The 23,603-nt window shown below is 36.2% G+C and overlaps 1 protein-coding gene across 3 annotated transcripts in view; it reads right to left on the bottom strand.

Annotated features, from left to right (window-relative positions):
* The window catches only part of ADAMTSL3 (ADAMTS like 3), a 338,402-nt gene that overhangs the window by 154,591 nt on the left and 160,208 nt on the right, over positions 1-23,603 (bottom strand). For all 3 annotated transcript variants that reach the window (XM_072801596.1, XM_072801608.1, XM_072801605.1), the window contains exons 8-9: positions 7,653-7,727; positions 557-714 (exon numbers count right to left, since the gene is read on the bottom strand). In XM_072801596.1, the coding sequence (XP_072657697.1) occupies positions 557-714; positions 7,653-7,727 (233 nt within the window). The remainder of the gene's footprint in view (positions 1-556; positions 715-7,652; positions 7,728-23,603) is intronic.

The raw sequence follows: 23,603 nt of genomic DNA, 5'->3' as shown, positions 1-23,603 counted from the left end.
CCTTTTGTATCCTCTGAGTGAAGAAGGATGCACCCTGATTCACCCAGAGAGGGACACAGGCCCATGGTTATGCTCAAGAAGACTTCTTAGAGGAGTCCCTTATGACCATGCCCGACAAGCACGTGTAATGAGACACAACTGAGGAAATGAGGAAGGAAGGAAAGGACGAGCCTCTGTCTTCTCTGCTGTCCTCTGCAAGGAGAGAGAGAGCATGCACAGTGGCACAGCACCCGTTTCAGACGTGGAGCATTTAACGAGGGACCATTTTCACCATCTAAAGGTTTACAAGTGAATACAATGGGAATCTACAAATGCAAAAGCAAGCTCACCCCTATAAAAGTGAAGTTTGTTTCTTAACTAGTGGGGTTAAGGAGCAGACACTGGAGAGAGAGATGAACGATTTTTAGGAATCCACTGCCACGATGGAGAAATTAATGGTACATGCTCTGCACAGAAATAATTACTGATGACGTCCTGCTGAACAAACTCAATTTTTTAAAAATTCAAGATGTGCTGAGCTTCAGATGCAAGGCACTGACGAAGAGTCCCATCCTACCTTGAAGATGAAATCAGCCATCAGAGGTCCTGGAATCTTAAAAGTCTGCCTTTCTGAGCCCTTCTGAAATTCAACTGTGGTATTTTCTATGACAAAAACTCCCGGGCTGTTAAAGCTGTGTTCTCTTTTGCTTCCTTGAAGTGTTTTTGATTCAATAACTAAAATTTAAAAAGAGAATTTAAGTGAGAGAACTGCCTTCAAAGTATTCTATTTCAAAATATAATTCATCACAAATATCAGCATATGATATCAACACAATACCAGTATATTCACTTAGTTTACGTTGACTCAGATCAGTGGAATACATATGTAAGCCTTTTAGTTGTCCACAACTAAAAATTGGTTAGGTCCAATTAGGTCTATTCAACTCTTTGGAGCCATTTCTACAATAAGGGGAAAGAGAAAATGTCTCTTTCTTCATACTTTTTCATAATACCGCTACAGGTTACTGTACAGGTTACTCATTTCATCTAACCGAGAAGATCTTAAGCATGGTCTTTTATTTAGACAAAACTGCCATGAATTTTGAACTTCTTTTTTTAAAAACATAAATTTTTCGTATTGAAATAATCATAGTTTAGCAGGAAGTTGCCGAAATAGCAGAGGTCCTATGCACTGTTTATCCAGTTTTACCCAGAGGTATGGTTACATCTTATGTCACTAGAGTATAACATCAACAGCAGGAAATTGACATCGGGGCAAGGTGTGCATTCCTATGCCGTCTTCTATCACACATCACCATGACCGAGATACAGAACTGTTACATCACCACAAAGATCTCTGTCCTGCATGTTACCTCTTCACATAAACTTTATATGAACAGAAGGGCTTTTAGAACTCCTACAGAAAAATGTCAACAGTTGGACCAAAATAGCATTTCTACTTTATTTAAATGATTTTTCATTCCTCCCCTTTTTACCACCTTTCATTTGATAAATATCACTATATGGGATCCCTGGGTGGCACAGCGGTTTGGCGCCTGCCTTTGGCCCAGGGCGCGATCCTGGAGACCCAGGATCGAATCCCACGTCAGGCTCCCGGTGCATGGAGCCTGCTTCTCCCTCTGCCTATGTCTCTGCCTCTCTCTCCCTCTCTCTCTGTATGACTATCATAAATAAATTAAAAAAAAAAAAAAAAAATATCACTATACTTGGTGGACCTGGTCTGAGGTTGAGAGGGGCAATTTTTGTCAATTAAAAAAAAGAAGGCACAGCTAGGGGCTGGGGCATCTGCAATTTCTGACCCCAACTCTATCTCTAAGCCTTGGGTTTTCACTGCCTCATTTCTAAAATGTGGAGTCAGAGCAGACAAACTCGCAGGTCCTCTTCTGTTCTGAAACCTACACTTGATTTGCAGATATTCAGTGGTTCTTTGACCACCTTGAACAAAGGACACAACAGAACCCGAACCCTAGGAAAGGGGATAAAACATAACAAAACCATTTGGCCCTGGGGGCTGCAATCTGCATGCGGCTGTGCTTGGCTATTTTCCTTTGATTTGCCTCTGCCCCTGGAGCATCTGCAGGAATCCAAGCTCCCTAGACAGACTGTATAACAGGCATTAGGAGACATCCCTGATTATGCCTGACAGGCAGGCTGGGAACTTTGCTGGGAAAATTCAAAGGCTGGACATGAGCTTCTTGATCTGCAGGAGTCATTAGCGGTCGAAGAATACTGCTGGCTACTCTCAGGCACACAAAACCCCAACCACGTTGGCCCTGATCTCCATGACCGCAGTAGGTTTTTGGAAAGTGTGAGATTAAATTCATTTCCTAGTTCCAATGAAGATATAAAACTGAGTGTTATAAAGTGAGCTGTCAGTAAAAATGAGGTGGGAAGCTAGAGATGGTAAGAAGGCCCTACTCTGAGTGGATTATCCCTCTAAAGTAGAGGAGGAGATAGAGTGAGCATTCCGGCAATATCGCAACACAGAGTGAAGCTGGACAAAATCCATCCTCGTGGAAGGCCTGTAAAACACCAAGCTTCTAGATGGAGGTTCAGCCTGAAATGAGTTGACTAAGTTCAAATGATGTGCTGTGCTGGGGTAGTGATGGCTTCAGCACGGTGCTAGCCTTCTGGACCCCAGCGTCCGAGTGCTGTCGGGCTGCAGACAGCAGTGGTATTAGAATCTGGAGAATCAGGGAGGAAGGGAAGATTAGTAGGACAGCTACCCTCTAAAACCAAAGGCCAGCATTTCTGTTAGTCTGGTCCTGGTGTTTTGTCTTTTGGTGTCAAGTCTATTCCATTGGACAGCATCCAAGACCTTTAATGGCAAGGACGTGAGAACTCAAGCAGCAAAGTCAGTTGTCAAGTGCATGTGAATTATCCAAGCCACTCTTTTCCTCCATTGAACCATATGCTTATGATAAAATGTCTTCACTGCAATTCTTTCAAAAGGCTTCCAGCTCTAAAGGTCACAAACACCATTTGCTTACATAGAAGGTAGAAGGCAGGTGCTCTGACCTCTAACTGAGTCAAGAAATGGGCGAATAAAGACAGGGGAAGTGATCTTATGAGGGTAGAGTTCATTGATACAAACGACTTTGATCATTGCATTGACAAAGTAACTGTGATGGATCCCCAGGTGAGATGGAGGTCAATGTAGTTTTTCAAAAGTTGTCATTTTTGCTGATGGCAAATCTGCCTCCCCTTAGTGACTATGCCTCTTAAAATAAATAACAGAATAAGGGTTTGTAAAAACCAACAATACAGATGATGCACTGACTTATAAATACACATTTTAAGTTTTGTTAATTTCTAGCATTCCACTGTATTTGACTGCAGCCCTATGTCATGCTAATATAGAATTCATGGCTCATGAGACTTACACACATACGGTCCTTGAACTCTCAGAGCTTTCCCTTTCCCCTCTGTGGTTCTGCAGCAAGAGACCTCATGCTGGGTGGAGCCCCCAAAAAGTCTATTAAAATACCCATCACTGTGGGAAGCAGACGGTATGGCCCTTCATCTCTGCTGTCCACTGCCAATTTCTTTCCCCTCTTCAGCCTTAAAATGGTAAATGGTGGGGGGGTCGCAGAGTACGGTCAAGAAAGACATAGTATATGGCCTCGACCAGATAAAAGTAGAATCAGAAGTCAGAATCCTCCTAAATCTCCCAAATCTTCACAACTCAAGTCTATAATGGTGCCTTTAAATATTTTGGTCCATCCCATCTTTAAAGATGATGAAAGCTTTTGCTGCTTCTAGAGGGAAGGGTGTGTATAGAGAAGTACCAGTCCAGGCTTCCTTCAAAAGAGACAGCCTCCTGCTCACCATCCCCAAAAGGTCTCCTTACATTCTAAGGCCATAAAAGTATTGTTAGGTAAATGTAAGGAATGTTCAGCACAGGTAAGTCAGTTATAAATACACCAACTTAGGCTTAGAGTGTGGTATTTTACAGCACATGGGCACATCATCCAACATCCGTGTCCTTTGGTCATTATGCATCTATGTTTATGTTTTTAGAGTTGACCCTTCGAACAACATGGATTTGAACTCTGCAGATGCACAGATACAGGGATATCCTTCCTTCCTAAAACAGTCCAGTACTGTAAATGTATTTTCTCTTCCTTATGACTTAATCAGATTCCCTTCTCTCTAGCTTACTTTATTGTAAGAATACTATATCTAATACAAATAATATAAAAAATGTGTCAACTGCTTATGTTGTCAGCAGGCCTTCTGCTCAATAGCAGGCTGTTAGCAGTTAAGTTCTGGGGGGAGTCCAAAGTGTTACACATATTCTCCACTGTATAGCAGTTGGTGCCCCTAACCCCCACATTGTTCAAGGGTCAGCTGTATATGTCAATGTATGATCATCAACAGGACTTTAGAGGACAAAACAACAACAACATAAATGATTCTTCCTATCAATAATGGAGGTTTTCAGTGTATGGCGTCTTGGCGTCTTGGCTTCTCAAGTCTACTGTTAGTGAAACACATTTAATGCTGAAGTTTTGCTACAATAAAATCTCTTTTGCAGGAATCTTCTTATTGCTTCCATTTTTGAAGTTTTAGAGAAATTTGGAACTATGTAGTTGGGATAATGCTGGGTCTAGGTGTGTGACAGGACTGGAAATTGAGGATCTAAACAACTCTAGGCAAACAGATAAGACAGCCATTCCAGAAAGTGATCTTACCATTGTTGGGTATTCCCAGTTCTTCATGATATAGACTTTTGGAGGGTTGTAATTAATACAGACCTTAAAAATGATTTATTACAGCAAAGTAACCTTTATTTCAAGAATATATCTTTGTTTCAAATAAAAAATTAAGAAAACAGTTGTATAAATCAAGAAAATAAAACCACTTCTATATTTAGGTGTTCAGAAATGTTAACTAATCCTTTGTAAATCCTTTGTAAGTGAAGCCAGTTCTATTCATCAGCAGAGAAGGGTGACTTTCAGAAACCCTCCCAGAGCCAACTGCAAGATGGTTTAGAGGAGAAATATTCCAAGCAATGGTTCTGTCACCTTTGGAGAAATGGGAATGTTTCTGAGCCTTGTTCTTGGAGCAGTGCCAGTTTTGAAATCTAAAGTTATGTTTAATATGCCAGAACATATTTGCATGTAAATGAATATTCTGCCTCCAAGTATTCATCTTTGCTTATTCTGTTTACTGTCTACTTATTCTGGTTTTGCAACTTACAAACCTATTTTTGGAGCTGAAGTTTTGGGAATTGCCGTTAGCATCATGAGAAAATTAGGTCCAGTCACTGAATATTTTTTAAACATCCCTTTGATATGCCATAAAATTCACATGCCATGAAATTCACCCATTTATAACATAGTTTAACGATTTCAGTATATTCACAGAGTTGTGAAAACATCACCATGATCTAAGTTTAGAATATTTTTGTCATCCCCAAAAGAAACTCTATACCCACTAGCAGTCATGCCCTCATGTCCCCATCAACCCGACATCCCCCAGCCCCAGACAACCACCAATCCACCTTCTGTCGCCATAGATTAGCTTATTCTGGACATTTTATATAAATGGAATCATATGTGGCCTTTTGCAACTGGCTTCTTTCACTCAGCTGTGCGTTTTCAAGGACCATCCATGTGGTAGCATGTGTCAGGGCTTCATTCTCTGTTATAGCTAAATAATATTCTACATATGCCACATTTTATTTATCCATCCATCAGCTGATGGACATTTGGATTATTTTTACTTCATGGTTATTATGAGTAACTCTACTATTAATATTCATCACCTTGTACTTCTGAATCCCAAACTGTATATTCCAATACAATCCTTCAAATGATTCACAAAATTTGGACCTGAATAACCTTTTACCTCTTTTCAAAAATACAGTTCACATTTACAAGGATGAAGATTTACTCTCATCAAGAGCTATAGGCTTTAAGCCATTTTAAAAAGCTTAGAAAATATTTTGATGTTTCCTTACTAAGAAACCCTTGAATACAGTGACCATTTTAGGATTGTAAAGATTTTAGTATTTTAGTTAAAAAAAGTTGGTCACACCCTTTTAATCATAATTGATAAAATAAAGTTAAGGGTTAAAAAAAAAAAGACTTTCAAACAGTCATTCACCCTTATAGCTCCAATATCTTTGGATATTGGAAGCAAGATTTTCTCTTGCTTTTCTAGTTGCAATAATAATATATTACAGAATTTCTTGTTTTTTTTCAAGATTTTAATCTACTGGGGTGCCTGGGTGGCTCAGCAGTTGAGTGTCTGCCTTCAGCTCAGGGTGTGATCCTGGTTTTCTGGGATCAGGCTCCCTGCATGGAGCCTGCTTCTCCCTCTCCCTCTGCCTCTGTCTCTGCCTCTGCCTCTCTCTCTCTCTCTGTCTCTCATGAATAAATAAATAAAATCTTTTTTAAAAAAGATTTTTATCTACATTGTTGGTGATCTTAAACATTTTTACTTAAACATTTTGACATAGACTTTTATTTAATTTTTTAAAAATTTTTATTCATTTATGATAGTCACACACAGAGAGAGAGAGAGAGATTGGCAGAGACATAGGCAGAGGGAGAAGCAGGCTCCATGCACCGGGAGCCCGACGTGGGATTCAATCCCGGGTCTCCAGGATCGCGCCCTGGGCCAAAGGCAGGCGCTAAACCGCTGCGCCACCCAGGGTTCCCGACATAGACTTTTCTTAAAGAATATTTCTAGTTGGAATATTACTACTGAATTCAACATATGCAAATACACACACACATACATGCTCATGCATGCACACACACACACACACACTTAAAATTTACCAAAAACACAAGATGTTTGTTGCCCAGAGAAAATTGTATGAGTCAAAAATCTAGGATGATGGCTCAGGAAAAAATAAAAGGCAAACTATGTAGCACTTTTATCCAGTGGACCTTGATTTGTATAGCTTTAAAATAGTTATAAGTATTGTTTTGTACTTTTATGGAAAGAGACGGCTGAACTCAGTAAGCTTCCTCAAGGCCAGGGAGCCAGTCTTGGCAGAGACGCATTCTCCCCTGAAAGAGACTAAGAAAGTCCTGTCTCTGGCCACAAGAAGACCTTGGGAAAGAAGCAGACAAACTCTGTTATTTCCTGTTCTATTAGGTCCTAAGAGACCAAAAACAAAGAAGAGATGCCATCTGACTTTGGCCAAAGAAACAATATAGTGGCAGTCTTCTATCATTTCAAACTCAATATTCTGGGAAAACAGTATTTCTTTTTGCTGCCCCTGCGCCTGAAGTTGTGATGTGCTGGCAACAAAGCTTATACTTTTCAGCTATAATCACTGATATGGTTTGGTGTTTCAAAAAAAATTTCTTTTGTCCCACACTTTTGAAATCTCTAGAAAACTCTTGAACCCTATTCTGCTCTCCACATAAAGATAGTTTATTTCCCATACAACCTGATTTCCTCTCCCATGAGGAGGTTAATCCTGAACTGATTTATTTCCAAACACTGGGGCATGAGAATAGAAAAGTTCAAGGTATTGATCATTCCCTAGTGATACAGATGATTTCAGAGTGGTCAGCAAAATCCTTGAGATATTTTTCTATCTACTCATTAACACAAAGAAAGGGCTTTTTTTTTTTTGGCTAAATAAACTATCAGAAATTAAAAATATGTTAGGATTAAATTGTACTTACAAAGATGTGCTGGTCCTTTCACTGTAATTCTTACACTTCGACTTCCCAGAGGAACAGCAATTACATTTTCTTCCCCTAGGAAAGAACGCAAGGCAAATGTAAAACTTGTGCACAAAAGGCCTATCAAGATAAGTAAGTCAATCAAAACCGGAGGCATTTGTAAAGGGCTTTTTAACTACACTTCCATCTTACAGTCAAGAAATCTCTGGAAAGCACCTACTGTTTATAAGGCATATTCATACTACTCATAATTTCATTTTAATGCATTAAAATAAAACATTAAAGAAAAGTTTAAAATGAATGCGCTGGCCTACCACCTCATCTGCCTTAATCCCTCATCCACCTGCTTTGATGGGGGTGGGTCAAAGTAGGTCCCTCAGGATGAGTCTGGCAACACCCATTCACTTAAGGCTGCTTTACCCTACATGAAGGTAGAGTTGAGTAGTTGTAACCAAGACAACATGGCTCACAAAGTCTAACCTATTTACTAACTAGTCAAGGCTCATATATAGAATTTTACTCAAGTAGTCCTTGATTTGAACATTAAGCCTGTTTCTAAATGGTATTAGCATATTATCATAATATGGATTACATCAAGTAGATGTTTTTGTTTGTTTAACTTATAGAGAACAATTTTTTTGGATAAATTCTTGGGTGAAATTGTTGGATCAAAGGATGTTACTGTTTGCTGACTTATCTGTAAGTTTTTATTAGATGAAAATATCTGTTTACTATTGAAAATTTTAAAATGCAAATAAGCAAGAAGAGAAAATAAAACTTTCTAATCTTGCTACACAGAGATCATCACTTCTAACACATGGATAATAATTCTTTCCATATTTTCTGTTTGTTCCTAACATACATACATGCAATAAACAAAACAAGACAATGAACACTATTTAAATGTCCATCATTGTGGGAGAGATGAAACAATGATCTACCTATATTAAGAAATACTTTAGGGCAGCCCTGGTGGCTCAGCGGTTTAGCGCCGCCTGCAGCCCAGGGCCTGATCCTGGAGACCCAGGATCGAATCCCATGTCGGGCTCCCTGCGTGAAGCCTGCTTCTCCCTCTGCCTGTGTCTCTGCCTCTCTCTCTCCTCTCTGTGTATTCTCATGAATAAATAAATAAAATCTTTAAAAAAAAAAAAAAGAAATACTTTACTAGTGATAAAATACTTTACTAGTGATATACTAGTTTATATAATGATAATAAACTATAGGACTTGATGTGGAAAGAAAGCTAACATATGTACTGATGAATAAAAAAGGAAGTTAAAAGATAATATATATAGGCAATTATTTCTTGGATATAACACCAAAAGCACAGGCAACAAGTGAAAAAAATAAATAAACTAGACTACATCACAAACTTTTGTGCATCATAGGATACTCAGCAGAGTAAAAAAGCAACCTATGGAATGGGAGAAAATATTTACAAATCACATATCAGATAAAGGGTGAATATCCAGAACATATAAAGAACTTGTACAACTCAACAATAACAACAAATGATCCAAAGTAAAAATGGGCAAAGGACTTGAACAGACATTTCTCTAAACAGAATATACAAATGGTCAATAAGTGCATAAAAACATTCTGAACATCACTAGTCTTCAGGGAAATGCAAATCAAAAACATAATAATGAGATCCTATTTCACATCCATTAGGCTGGCCATTATTAAAAAAAAAAAACAGAAAATAATCCTCAGAATGAGGAAAAATTGGAATGCTGTGAACCACTGGTGAGAATATATAAAATTGTTCAGCCACTATGGAAAACAGTTTCTCAAAATATTATATACAGAATTACCATATGATTCATCAATTCCACATCTGAGTTTATACCCAAAAGAATTGAAAGCAGGGATTCAAACAGATATTTGTACACCCGTGTTCAAAGCATTATTTACAATAGTCAAAAGGTGGAAGCAACCCAAGTGTCCATCAACAGAGGAGTGGAAAGCTATTATGTGGTACATACATACAATGGAATATTATTAAGCCTTAAAAAAGGACAATTCTGACACATGCTATGTAACATGGACGAACCATGAAGATGTTATGCTAAGTGAAATAAGTCCATCACAAAAGGATAAATACTGTATAATTCCATTTGTATGAGTAGTAAAGTTCACAGAGACACAAAGTAGAACAGTGATAGAGGTAGGAGACAATGGAGAGTTTTTGTTTAGTTGGTATCGACTTTCAGTTTTACAAGACAAAAAAAGCTAGAGACAGATTGTGGTAATGGTTGTATACCAATGTGAATGTATTTAATGCTACTGAACTTAAAAATTATTAACATGGTAAACTGTATGTTATGTATATTTTACCACATTAAAAATGCATGAGGTATAAACTCATTGTGAAGTACATGTGTTTAAGTATTGCATTTTCATTTATGTTATCTATAGCAATATATACAATATATAATACATCATATTGTGTGTAAATGCATACAATAACAGTGTATACACATAATATGAAAATGCATAGCACTGTGCAAGTGCATGTTAGTAAATAACAGACTGCAATTTTAATTTTTTAATTTTTTAAATTCATGGAAGAGTTTTCACCAAGCCTTTGACACTGGTTACCTCTAGGGAAAGAAATGAAAGTTCCAGGAATGAGTGAAGAAGAACATAGTTCTATATTTTTAGTTTTGTATAGTGACAATGTAGTGATGAGTTACTTTTCAAATGCAGTATTAAAAAGCTAAAAACATTTTTTACAAAAAAAAAAAAAAGATAGAAAGTGAAAACAAATGACCAGGGCCCAAAAGTTTTACTGGGAGAGTTTGCAAAACCTCAAGTAAACAGGTAAGTGCATAAAAAGAAGACTGAAAGGTCCTTGGTAATGTAACTAAAATAATTCAGATACTCAAACCAAACATCGCACAAAAATAAACACATGAACCACATCTTAATTATGACTATGGATGTATAAAAACAATAAATAAAATAAAGCAAATTAATTCCAGAATTCTATCATAAGGATTATACATCATGAGCAAACAGAATATATCCTAAAAATGAATTACTGACTTAACATAAAACTTATTAATGTAACTGGTTATATCAACATATCAAAGAAGGTGCACATCATGATCATTTAAATGAATATAAAAATGTGTCTGATATAATTCAGCATATGATAAGATTCCTATTAAAGCTAGGGATACAATAGAAAGAAATATCCTCAATTTGATAAAGAATCAAAAGCCATGAGCAGATTTAATGGTGAAACATCAGAATTACTTGCATCATAGTAATAAAACAAGGATTATTACCACCATCTTTTCCACAGTTTTCTGGAGATCCTTATCCCAGTCAATGTAATTAGAAAATAAATAATTTATAGGAATATATGTTAGAAAGAAACACTTTTAAATACCATTATTTGCAGGCTGTCAAGTAAAACTTCAAGAAGAAAAAATCAATTACAGGCCAATATCCCTGATGAATATAGATGCAAAAATTCTCAAAAAAAATATCAGCAAGCCAAACTCAGTAGCACATTAAAATGATCATTCACCATAATCCTGTATTTCACAGGATACAAGAATGGTTCAACATACATAAATCAATCAATGTGCTACATCACATTAATAAAATGAAAGAAAAGAATCCTATGATTATCTCAATACAAACAGAAAAAGCATTTGACAAACTTCAACATCCACTCATTATATATAAAAAAAAACATCTTAGCAAATTAGGCATAGAAGGAACATACTGCAACATATTAAAGGCAATATATGACAAGCCCACAGCTAGCATCATACTCAATGGTAAAAGGTTGAAAGCTTTTCCTCTAAGAACAGGAACAAGACAAAGATGCCCATTCTCACCTCTCCTATTCAGCACAGTACTGGAAGTCCTAGATAGAGCAGTAAAGCAAGAAAAAGAAATAAAAGGTATCAGAATTTGAAAAGAAGTAAAATTGTCTCTACAAATGACATGATTTTGCATAAAATTGCCCCTTGAACAATGCATAAGAGCATCAACCACTCATGCCATCAAAAATCTGCATATAACTTCCCCTAAAACTTAACTGCCACTAGCCTGCTATTGATCAGAAGCCTTACATATAACATAAACAGTTGATGAATACATATTTTGTATAAGCATTATACATTGTATTCTTACAATAAAGTAAGCTAAAGAAAAGAAAATGTTTTCGAGAAAGTCATAGGAAAAATACATTTATAGTACTGGACTGTATTTATCAAAAATAAAAATCCACATATAAGTGGATCCATACAGTTCAAACCCATTGTTGTTCATGAATCACCCATATCAAAAATCCCAAAGATTTTACATACAATTAACATACAAAAATCAGCAGCATTTCTGTACACCAACAATAAATCTTCTGGAAAAAAATAAAGAAATTGATGCCATTTACAATAGCATCAAAAATAATATTAGGAATAAATTTAACTAAGGAAGTGAAAAATCTCTGAAAACTGCAAGACAGTAATGAAAGAAATGGAAGAAGATACATATAAAAGTAAGAGTATCTTATGTTCGTAGATTGGAAGAATTAATATTGTTAAAATGTCATTACTACCAAAGGCCATCTACAGATTTGATCCAATCCCTATTAAGATTCCACTAGCATTTTTTACAGAAGTAGGAAAAAATATTCCTAAAATTTACATGGAACCAGAAGAGACCCCAAATAGCCAAAGAAATTCTGAGAAGGAAGAACAAAGCAGGAGGCATCAAACTTCCTATTTTCAAGCTATACTTTAAAAAACGCAGTTACTAAAACATTATGGTATGTTGGGGCACCTGGGTGGCAAAGTCGTCTGAGTGTCCAACTCTTGGTTTCAGCTCAGGAGTGATCACAGGATTATGAGATCAAGCTCCTGTCCCCACTGGGCTCTGTGCTCAGCAGAGAGTCTGCTTAAGATTCTCTCTCCCTCTGCCTCTCCCCCCATGCTCTCTTACTCCCTCTCTCTCAAATAAATAAATCTTATTTAATAAAACAGTGTGGTATGTCATAACAAAAAAATAGACCAATGGAGAAGTATCAATAGCTCAGAAATAAACCCAAGTACATACAGTCAAGTAGTATTTGACAAGGGAGCAAAGAATACTCAATGGAGAAAAGGCAGTCTCTTTAATAAATATGCTAAAATAATTGGATTTTCACACTGAAAAGAATGAAACTGGATCCATATTTTACACCACTCACAAAAATTAACTTGAAATGGATTAAAGACTCAAGTGTAAGATCTGAAACCATGAGACTCCTAGAAGAAAACACAGGACTACATGCTCCTTGACATGCATCTTGGTAATGATTGTTTTATTTGACACACAAAGCACATGCAACAAAATAAAATATGAACAAAAGGGACTACATCAAACTAAAAAGCTTTTTCACAGCAAAAGAAGCCATCAACAAAGTGAAAAGGCAATCTACGGAATGGGAAAATATATTTGCAAACCATGTACCTGATAAGGGGTTAATATCAAAACTTTATAACAAACTCATGCAACTCAATTGCAAAAACAAACAAATAAACAAAAAAAAAACAATTTAAAATGGGCAAAAGACCTGAATAGTCATATCTCCAAAGCAGCAATCTGGACAGAATTTATTCAAGAAAAATACTGGGTAAGAACAACAAATTTTATGGCATTTTAAATTGTCTAGTCCCATATCCCCCATTCTCAGCTTCTGCTGTATGCTTGAAAACCAACATCCCATAGTCATTGTGAAAATCAGCGCCTGGAAGATGCTACAGGGGCAGATTATAGTTGGAGCTCCTTCAAAACCCCAATTTTCAACTATCATTATTTAACTTGAATGATGATTCCTTGGAAGACTTCACTTACAAAGCTGTCTTTATTTTACCTATCTAGGAGCTTGCCCAGTGCAAACAGCCTTTTCCTGAGAGGCACTTGTCCAAAACAATCAGAGGCAACTGTTTAACATTGAGGCTGCCCAAAGTGGTAGATAACAGTTGAAGAAAACAATGAGCTATCCAAATAGCTTAAAAGGAAAAGCTGGAGAATAGAGGTGTCCACAGGGGACTTTGAAAAGCTCCAATATACCCCTGGGAATCTAGAAGTCCACACATATATGGAGGGCTGTGTGTATACTCAGAAAAGACCTGAGAAGGCCCCAAATTCTCACCTCTGGCTGACCTTGAGACTTTGCAATAAGCAGGAAATGGAGGCTATAACAGAGTTATCAACTTCCTAGTTGAGTGCTGAACTGTGTCTCAACATGCACACAGAACCCCTCAGCAAGACTTTGGGATTTTAGATATTTTAAGTTTCTATCTAATCATTAGCTGACCACTAAATGAACTGAGCAAAGATTTCAGAAGCTACAGGTGACAATGACTTTACAAAACTGGCTCAAAAGAAGTCACTAAACAAACAGGAGCAACAAACAACAAACTCTGGTCTTTGGGGGGGGGGTTGATTTCCAGATATGCAACATTATATCTAAAATGTCCAGTTTTCAACAAAAAGTTACAAGACCTACAACAGAACAAGAAAGTATGGCTTGTATGCAGGAAAAATAAAAGCAACCAAGAGAAACTATCTCTGAGTAAGCCCAGAGTTGGAATTTTAGACCAAAGTTTTAAATAAGCTATATTAAATATGCTCAAAGAACTAAAGGAAACCATATTTAACCTGAGCAAGTAAACTATAAGATAATATTTATCAGATGATCTGAGAAAAATGAACATAGACTGGATGTTTGACAACATTAAGGGATTAAGTTAAGTTAACACTTTTAGATGTAACACTTTTAGATGTTAACATTAAGTTAACACTTTTAGATGTAATAATGGCTTTGTAATGTTTTTAAAAGAATCTTAATTTAGAAGAATAAAGGTCTTAGATATAAACTTATACTCTAGGCAAATACATACAAAAAATAAAACAGGAGTCATATATGATTGCCAAAGTTTAACTCAAGGCAAAATGCATTAAAAAAAGGAAGATCACTTCATAATAATATAGGAAATAATTCAGCTATCATGACCTTCATAGATGCTTTAGATGGTGGTACTAAAGTATATGAAGCAAAATCTATAGAAAGGAAAGGAAAAAATAAGAGAAAATACCTATTGAAAGATACATCTTTCTGTTCTTGAAGGATATAATATATGAGAAGGTATTTCATAGAAAATTAATTACAAATAACTCCTAAATTTAAGAAAATGCACAAGGTTGTGGGAAATTAATATAAAAATATACCTAAAAGTTTTAATCTATTCTTTTAGCAACTACAAAGACCAACAACACCCCACATTGGAAAACCTGGAGAAAACAGACAGGTGCTAAAACTTTGAGTGGGAGTGTAATTGGCGACATGTTTGTGAAAGGCAATTTGGCAATATCAACCAAAAATTTTAATATGCCTCCCAGTTGATGCTACAATGGACTTTTTAAGAACTTTTCCTACAGAAACAATCTTACAATTGTGCAAAGATAGATGCTTAACATATTTTACATACATAAAATCACAATTATTTACAACATTCACTGCAGCATTTTTGAAATAATGATGGACGCTGGAAACCACACAAACATTTACGAATGGAGGGTTTGTTATGTAAATGTTGACATATTCATCAGAAAGACAGAGGCAGTCTACATATACCAACATAGAAGTAGGTCTACAGTACAGTGTGATGTGACAAATACTATTTAGGATATTAAATATAGCATGTATATCCATAGACACATACAACATTGTGTCACTAGTGCTTCTTTAAGGTTTAGGAATATGAATGATTTTTATGTGTTTGTTGTGAATTTTCTGTAATTTCCAAATTTTATATAACAAAAATGTATTGATTTTATTCTACAATGTTATTTTTAAAAATTGCTCAGTTAATTGTCCAATGGTTTCAGATTTTAAGATGGCATTTATAATATTAGAAGGTGACAAGAATCTCCAAGTAGAGTCAGAGTGACCACAATTCTTAATAAGTTGAGGCTGGCCAACACATTAAGGACAATAACCAAAAATATGCACTTCATTGGTATTATTTTAGATGGAAGAGTCAAAAAATACCATATTGATGAATGACAGAGTATAGACAACTTTTTGACTTTTAATTTTCTTCTGACTTCTCTGTCAAGAAATACTTACATTTAAAAGTAATAAAAACTTATCAAATCACTATGTTGTATACCTAAAATTAGTATAACATTGTGTGTCAACTACACTAGATTTTAAAATAATAAATAAATAGCAAAGTAGCACATTATAAATATCTGAAAAAATCTTGTTCAGAACTCTCTAATAAAATACTGGTAGTGACTATTGTTAACACTGCTGTATGGTCAGATGCAGTGAAACACCGGGACACCTGCACCCCGATGTTTATAGCAGCAATGTCCACAATAGCCAAACTGTGGAAGGAGCCTCGGTGTCCATCAAAAGATGAATGGATAAAGAAGATGTGGTTTATGTATACAATGGAATATTACTCAGCCATTAGAAATGACAAATACCCACCATTTGCTTCAACGTGGATGGAATTGGAGGGTATTATGCTGAGTGAAATAAGTCAATCGGAGAAGGACAAACAGTGTATGGTCTCATTCATTTGGGGAATATAAAAAATAGTGAAAGGGAATAAAAGGGAAGGGAGAAGAAATGTGTGGGAAATATCAGAAAGGGAGACAGAACGTAAAGACTGCTAACTCTGGGAAACGAACTAGGGGTGGTAGAAAGGGAGGTGGGCGGGGGGGGTGACAGGGTGACAGGCACTGAGGGGGGCACTTGATGGGATGAGCACTGGGTGTTATTCTATATGTTGGCAAATCGAACACCAATAAAAAATAAATTTATTTTTAAAAAACTGCTGTATGGTACATTTTGAAAGTGGCTAAAAGAATAGATTCTAAAAATTCTCATCACAAGGCAAAATTTCTTTTCATAATTATATGAAGTGATTGCTGTTAACTAAACTTATTGTAAATAAATAAACTTATTGTAATCATTTTGCAATATATACACATGTCAAGTCATTATTCTATACACCCTAAATTGATAGTGTTGTATGTCAATTATATCTCAATAAAACTGGAAAAATAAAAGTAAAGTTGATAAAAAATAAAGAAACCATAAAAGTAAACTTTAAATAGGCCCACAGGTGGGAGAGTTTCACTTTTTCTGCAGTCTATATTTTCAAAATTCTCTGCAATGAAAAGGGCCTGAAAGCAAGATTACCCAGGAACAATAAGTATTACCTACATCTTGGGATCTATCTATCTATCTATCTATCTATCTATCTATCTATCTATCTTACGTCTTGGGTTTTAAATACCATTTCCCAGTAAAAAGAAAAGGTCTGGAGGAGGGAAAAACTCCAGGTGAGCCTTTTAGAAACCAAGGCAGTGTTTAAATTCTGATGGAATTAAAAAAAAAATCTGATGGAATTATGTCAAAAGGAGTCAGCTTAAAGTTCTCCCACTGGACACATTTTGGACAATTTGAGACCCCAAATGAATATTGCCTATAATATTATAAAACACTGAATGAATAAAAATTCCTGAATGCAGAGTGAGAAATGAAAAATAGGAAGGGGGGTCTTCTTTACAAAAGAAAGTCTGCAGAACACGAGAGACTCCTAACTCTGGGAAACGAAAAAGGGGTAGAGGAAGGGGAGGTGGGCAGGGAGGATGGGGTGACTGGGTGATGAGCACTAAGGGGGGCACTTGATGGGATGAGCACTGGGTTTTATGCTATATGTTGGCAAATCAAACTCTAGTAAAAAATATATACAAAATAAAAAACAAAAGAATGTCTGCAAGTAAATGTAGATGTAATGACAGGGTTAGAACATCGCCATTTGTAACCAACCCCCAGTGTAAGTACTATTTCAAGCAAGGATCAACAGTGGATGCTAAACTCATGGTGTATAAAATTGTTGCAAGATGGAATATTTATACCTTGTCAAGAGAACATCCTGAAGATTTCTTACTGGGAAACATGGATCTATGTCACCACCTTAGAAAAGTGATCAAACTCAGAATTACTAATATTGGGACAGGCTGATATCATGGGCTTCCCGATATGATGCAATGTAAACCACACAGTATCATATCGATATGTTCCTCCAATTTTAATCAAGCTGCAGCCCTCACTGTTTGGTTTACAGGAGATACATGAGGGAGATCAACAGATTAAATGACTATCAGGCAAATCCAGAATATGGGAAATTCTATAAGACGACTGGGGTAAACTCTTTCAAAACTTAGTATCATGAAAAAAAGTGGTCTAGAAAGGGAAACTACAAACACAGAACTACTAAATACAATAAATGATCTTTGGATCAAGGGAAAAAAAACTATAAAAGATATTATTGGAACAATATGAGAAATTTATAAATGGCTTGGATATCAGATAACATTTTAACATGATAAATATTTTTCAAATATAATAATGAGATGGTATTATTAAGAACAAGTTCCTTATTTTTAGGAGGGTGATAATATATTTATAAGTAACTGTAATGTCTTTTTTAAAAAATAAATTTATTTTTTATTGGTGTTCAATTTACCAACATACAGAATAACACCCAGTGCTCATCCCATCAAGTGCCCCCCTCAGTGCCTGTCACCCATTCACCCCCACCCCCCACCCTCCTCCCCTTCCACCACCCCTAGTTCGTTTCCCAGAGTTAGGAGTCTTTATGTTCTGTCTCCCTTTCTGATATTTCCCACACATTTCTTCTCCCTTCCCTTATATTCCCTTTCACTATTATTTATATTCCCCAAATGAATGAGACCATATAATGTTTGTCCTTCTCCAATTGACTTACTTCACTCAGCATAATACCCTCCAGTTCCATCCACATTGAAGCAAATGGTGGGTATTTGTCATTTCTAATGGCTGAGTAATATTCCATTGTATACATAAACCACATCTTCTTTATCCATTCATCTTTTGATGGACACTGAGGCTCCTTCCACAGTTTGGCTATTGTGGACATTGCTGCTATAAACATTTTCATTTTCAATACTTTTTCATTTTATCATATTTGTTATAATGGTCTACGATCAATGATTATGACTCACTAAAGGCATTTTTAGCAATAAAGTATTTTTAATTAAGGTATATACATTTTTTATATATGCTATTGCACACTTCATAGACTACAGTATAAATGTAAATATAATTTTGATATGCACTGAGAAACCAAAACTTCATTTGGCTCACTTTATTGTGATATTCACTTTATCACAGTGGTCTGGAGCTAAACCTCCAATATCTCCTAGGGGTGCCTATATTCAAAAGTTAATAGCTTTCAGAAATACCAACAATAATCAGCAAACACACTGATAGAAAATGTCTCATTTACAATGACAAGAAAAAAAAGATGGAATACCTTGGAATAAACTTTAAGAATGAGCATGACCTACAAAAAGAAAATATTACATCTCCCTTTAGACATAAAAATGCCTTGAGAAAATGAAAAGATTAATTCATTTGACATAAAAATTAAATATAAAATTGTCCAAGATAGAAAAATCATAATTATGTACACTTTTGTTAATATATAAAAAGTGCTTATAAATGAATAAGAAAAAACAAACATACATTAACAAGAAAATTGGCCAAATGCTTGAAAAATAGTTCAAAGGAAAAAGGACTAAAATGACAAGAAGCTCATGAGAAGATGCTTAACTCATTGGTTTTCACAGAAATGCAGATTAAAAACAAGATACATTTCACTTATTCTATTAATAAAAATGAGGGATCCCTGGGTGGCGCAGCGGTTTGGCGCCTGCCCTTGGCCCAGGGCGCGATCCTGGAGACCCGGGATCGAATCCCATGTCGGGCTCCCGGTGCATGGAGCCTGCTTCTCCCTCTGCCTGTGTCTCTGCCTCTCTCTCTCTCTCTCTCTCTGTGACTATCATAAATAAATAAAAAAAAATTTAAAAAAAAATTTAATAAAAATGAAATGCTCTCATAAGTTTTAATTTGTGAAGATATCAATAAATCTTATTGGAAGAAAAATTAGCAGTATCTTTAAAAAATAAAACACACAATCAAAGATGTACTTGTACAAATGTGAACAAGCACAGCAAACCTAAGAAAAAACCTAAATGTTCATTAAATATGGGTCTAGTTAAATCATGGCATGTGTTCCTTGGTCAACATTATAAGAAGATAAAGTAGACTTTTCAAAACTAACAGGCAAATGATCTTAGTGATAAAATTAAGTTGTAAAAAATACATGTAATTATCAATTCTGTACAGTCCTCAAATGCGTAAATGTATGGAAGGTCTGTGTTATATTACTCAAACAGGACAAATACTACTCTAGACACACAGCCTAAACTCATAAAGATTTTTTAAGAGTGCTAAACCCAAGTTATGTGCCCAAACAGGTTTTCATCAGCTCAGGTAAGCATTCCAATTTACACGCATTTTCAAAACAAATTTTTATTATGCATACAACATGCTATTTGTTTACTGCAGAAAATTTAGTATATCCAGGCAAAGAAAATAAGCATGTCATTAATAAGTCACAACACCAATATGTTATTATATTAGCATGTTTTCTTCTTGGGGTGCAGGGAAATGGTTGAATATGTATAATATAAATTAATAATTTATTATGGTAAAATTAAGGAATGTTTTTGTAAAAACACAAGAAGGTATGACCATGACCTCACAAACTCCAAACCAATTCCATTCTTTAGAGGTATAATTATTAATAGTTGCTTGAATTACAGATATCTACTCTGTGTGTGTGTGTGTGTGTGTGTGTGTGTGTGTGTGTTCCAACCATCACCAATGGACAGTTACATACTCAAATGAAACCTCTCCAGCTAGAACCCCTGGCTTTTGATTTTAGTCAGAATGCTCAAATCTGGGAACAAATGTTTTTCTGTGAAGAAGGCAACGAATCCCCGGTTGTTCACAGTATTAACCTTGGAGAGAAATGCACACTGTAGGGCAACTAGGCAAGGCTTGGAATGGGGGGCAAACTATAAGGGACCACTGTTAAGGATTTAATGTCCTTAGAATTATGGGGAAATAAATCTATATTATACAGCATTAAATGTCTTCTCCTCCTAAAGTGCAATCCCCTCCGATCTCTGTAACTCTCACATACAGTTTGATATATCTGTAGAAGTCTCAGTGACACTTTTATAGGGCAGTACCTCCCAGAAGCACCTGGAGAACTTGTTAAAACACAGATTCCTGTTCCACCCACAGAAATCCTGACCCAGAAGTTTGGAGTGGAGTACAAGAACCTGCCCATTTAGCAGCCTCCCAGGAGGTACTGATTCTGCACATGTGTGAGCCCTGTTTTGCATAGCACTGATTCAGAGACGCATAGAGACCGAAAACTCCACATCATAATGACAGTAAGAGAGGACTGTTCCATAGTCATAAACTTGTCAGCATTTCTTCACTGTCCTGCAGGAAATGGCAGAGCTCTGACTCTGACCAGAAGTGCAGCAAGAACTCAAGCAAGATATAGGATTTTGAAGAGGAAGGGGCCGGCAGTACTAAAGTCTTCACAGCAGTAAAAATTGTTAATGGGCTTTGTAAAAGCATCTTCAATTAAGTGGTAGGCACAGAAGGCTGGTGTTTGAAAATAAAATGATCATGAAGGAGTAGAGAGACAGGAAGTACAAACCGTTTTTCTAAAATCTGTCAGTAAAGGTAGGGGAAAGATTAGGGTGGCAGCTAAGGATGCAGAGAATTTAAAATACATATACTTTTATATATAATTCATACACAAGTTTTAAAATTATACTTACTTGACATCACTAATCATCAGGGAAATGCAAATTAAAACCACAGTGAGATATCACCTCACATCTGTCAGAATAAATAAAATCAAAAACAAGAAATAACGAGTGTTAGTGAGGACATGGAGAGAAAGGAACCCTCGCACACTGTGGGTGGGAATGCAAACTGGAGCAGCCACTCGGGAAAACAGTATAAAGGTTCTTCAAAAAGTTAAAAATAGAGCTACCATATAATCCACTAATTCTACTACTGGATATTTACTCAAAAACAATGAAAATACTAATTCAAAAAGATATATGTACCCCTATGTTTACTGCAGCATTATTTACAATAGCCAGGATATAGAATATGGAAGCAAGTGTCCACTGACCAGTGGATAGATAAAGAAGATGTGATATGCATACACACACACACATAAATAAATAAATATATATATATATACATACATACACACAGTGAAATATTATTTGGCCATGAAAAAGAATGAAATCTTACCATTTGCAATTACATGAATGGAGCTAGAGAATATAATGCTAAGTGGAATAAGTCAGAGAAAGATAAATACCATATGGTCTCACTCATATGTGGAATTTAAGAAACAAAACAAAGAAAAAAAGAAAAAAAGAGACCCAGACAAACAACCAACCTAGACTCTTAAGATACAGAGAACACACTGGTGATCTCCAGAGGGGAGATGGGTGGAGGATGGGTGAAATAGGAGATGGGATCAAGAGTATACTTATTGTGATGAACACTGAAAAATATATATCACTATATATCACTATATTGTACAACTGTAACTAGTATAGCACTGTATGTTAATTATACTTGGATAAAAAAAATAATACTTGTATTAAAGATGGAAGAAATCTGGGATCTTTTTTAACCCTGATGAGAAAGGAAGAGAGGGAGAGATGGAGAAGAGAGAGGAGATGATGGGTGGAGTGGGATCTCTGAGGAAGCAGAGGGGCTAGAGTCCAGCACACAGATGGAGAGATTAATTAGCCTTGGAAAGGAAGACAGACACTCATGCCTCTGTTAACAGGGGGGAGCAAGGAATGGCTGTGTGCAGCTGCAGGGCGAGGTCTCTTCTGGTGGTTTCTGTTTTACTAAGATTTTTTTTGCAAATCTTCTTTGGAGTCTAGCACAGAATCAGTTTTTATAAAAGGTCAATAGCTGCTTAAAACGACAGTATATTCTCTCAAAATACAATATTTAGTAATACCTGTTAATGTAACAGTAATTATACTGTGCAGACCCTACATGTAATTTATACTGACTTAAGTGTATCAAAGTTTCTCACAGCAGTTTTACTTCTTTTGATTTCTCCTTATATATTTAGAGGGTTTTTAAAATATATTTTGATGTAATGGTATTTGCATGCAAATTTTTAAGTCTGATTTTTCATTATTGATGGATATAAAATATTCATCTTTGGGGATTTTTTGCCTTTAATTCTACTAGCTCTGATATAAATACTACTATCATGTTTGCTCTGTTACAATGGGCCACTTTTAAATCCCATACAAACAGCCTTTTGGTCAATCCCCTTCAGTTTGGAGCTACCCAGAGTTAGAAGCCATGATGGATGGAGAAACCAGTCATAAATATCATGGGAGCAGGCTGCTACTTGTGCTTCAGGACAGGCTAAATACAGAACACTTAAAGTCTCCTATCACAAGTTTGCAAAAGAGGCCACCAATCAGATCTGATTCCAAGGCTGCTTTAAGATATACCTTCTAGGGCAGCCTGGGTGGGTCAGTGGTTTAGCGCCGCCTTTAGCCCTGAACCTGGTCCTGGAGACCCGGGATCCAGTCCCACGTCGGGCTCCCTGCATGGAGCCTGCTTCTCCCTCTGCCTGTGTCTCTGCCTCTCTCTCTCTCTCTCTCTCTCTCATAAATAGATAAAATCTTAAAAAAAAAAAAAAAAGGCATACCTTCTAATGGTGTAGATTCTAATGGTCGAGAACATGGCACATGGAGGAAAGGCTCCTCCTCTGTCCCGTCCTACAATGTTGATGGCAACAGGTCTCTGTCCAGAAACACCCAGATTTGCTGGTGGTGGTGGTGGTAGGTACTGGTTCCAGCTGAACACTTTCAGTGTTTGAATTATTCTAAAACTTTTTAATTGAAGTTTGGTATAAGAGATTCTTGATACTGCTACTCACTGGGCCATTTTCCAGGCCA

This window comes from Canis lupus, chromosome 2 (genome assembly GCF_048164855.1).
Source record: "Canis lupus baileyi chromosome 2, mCanLup2.hap1, whole genome shotgun sequence".
NCBI classification, from domain to species: Eukaryota; Metazoa; Chordata; class Mammalia; order Carnivora; family Canidae; genus Canis; species Canis lupus.
Note: the sequence above shows the minus strand (reverse complement) of the source record. Positions and strands in the feature narration are given on the sequence as shown.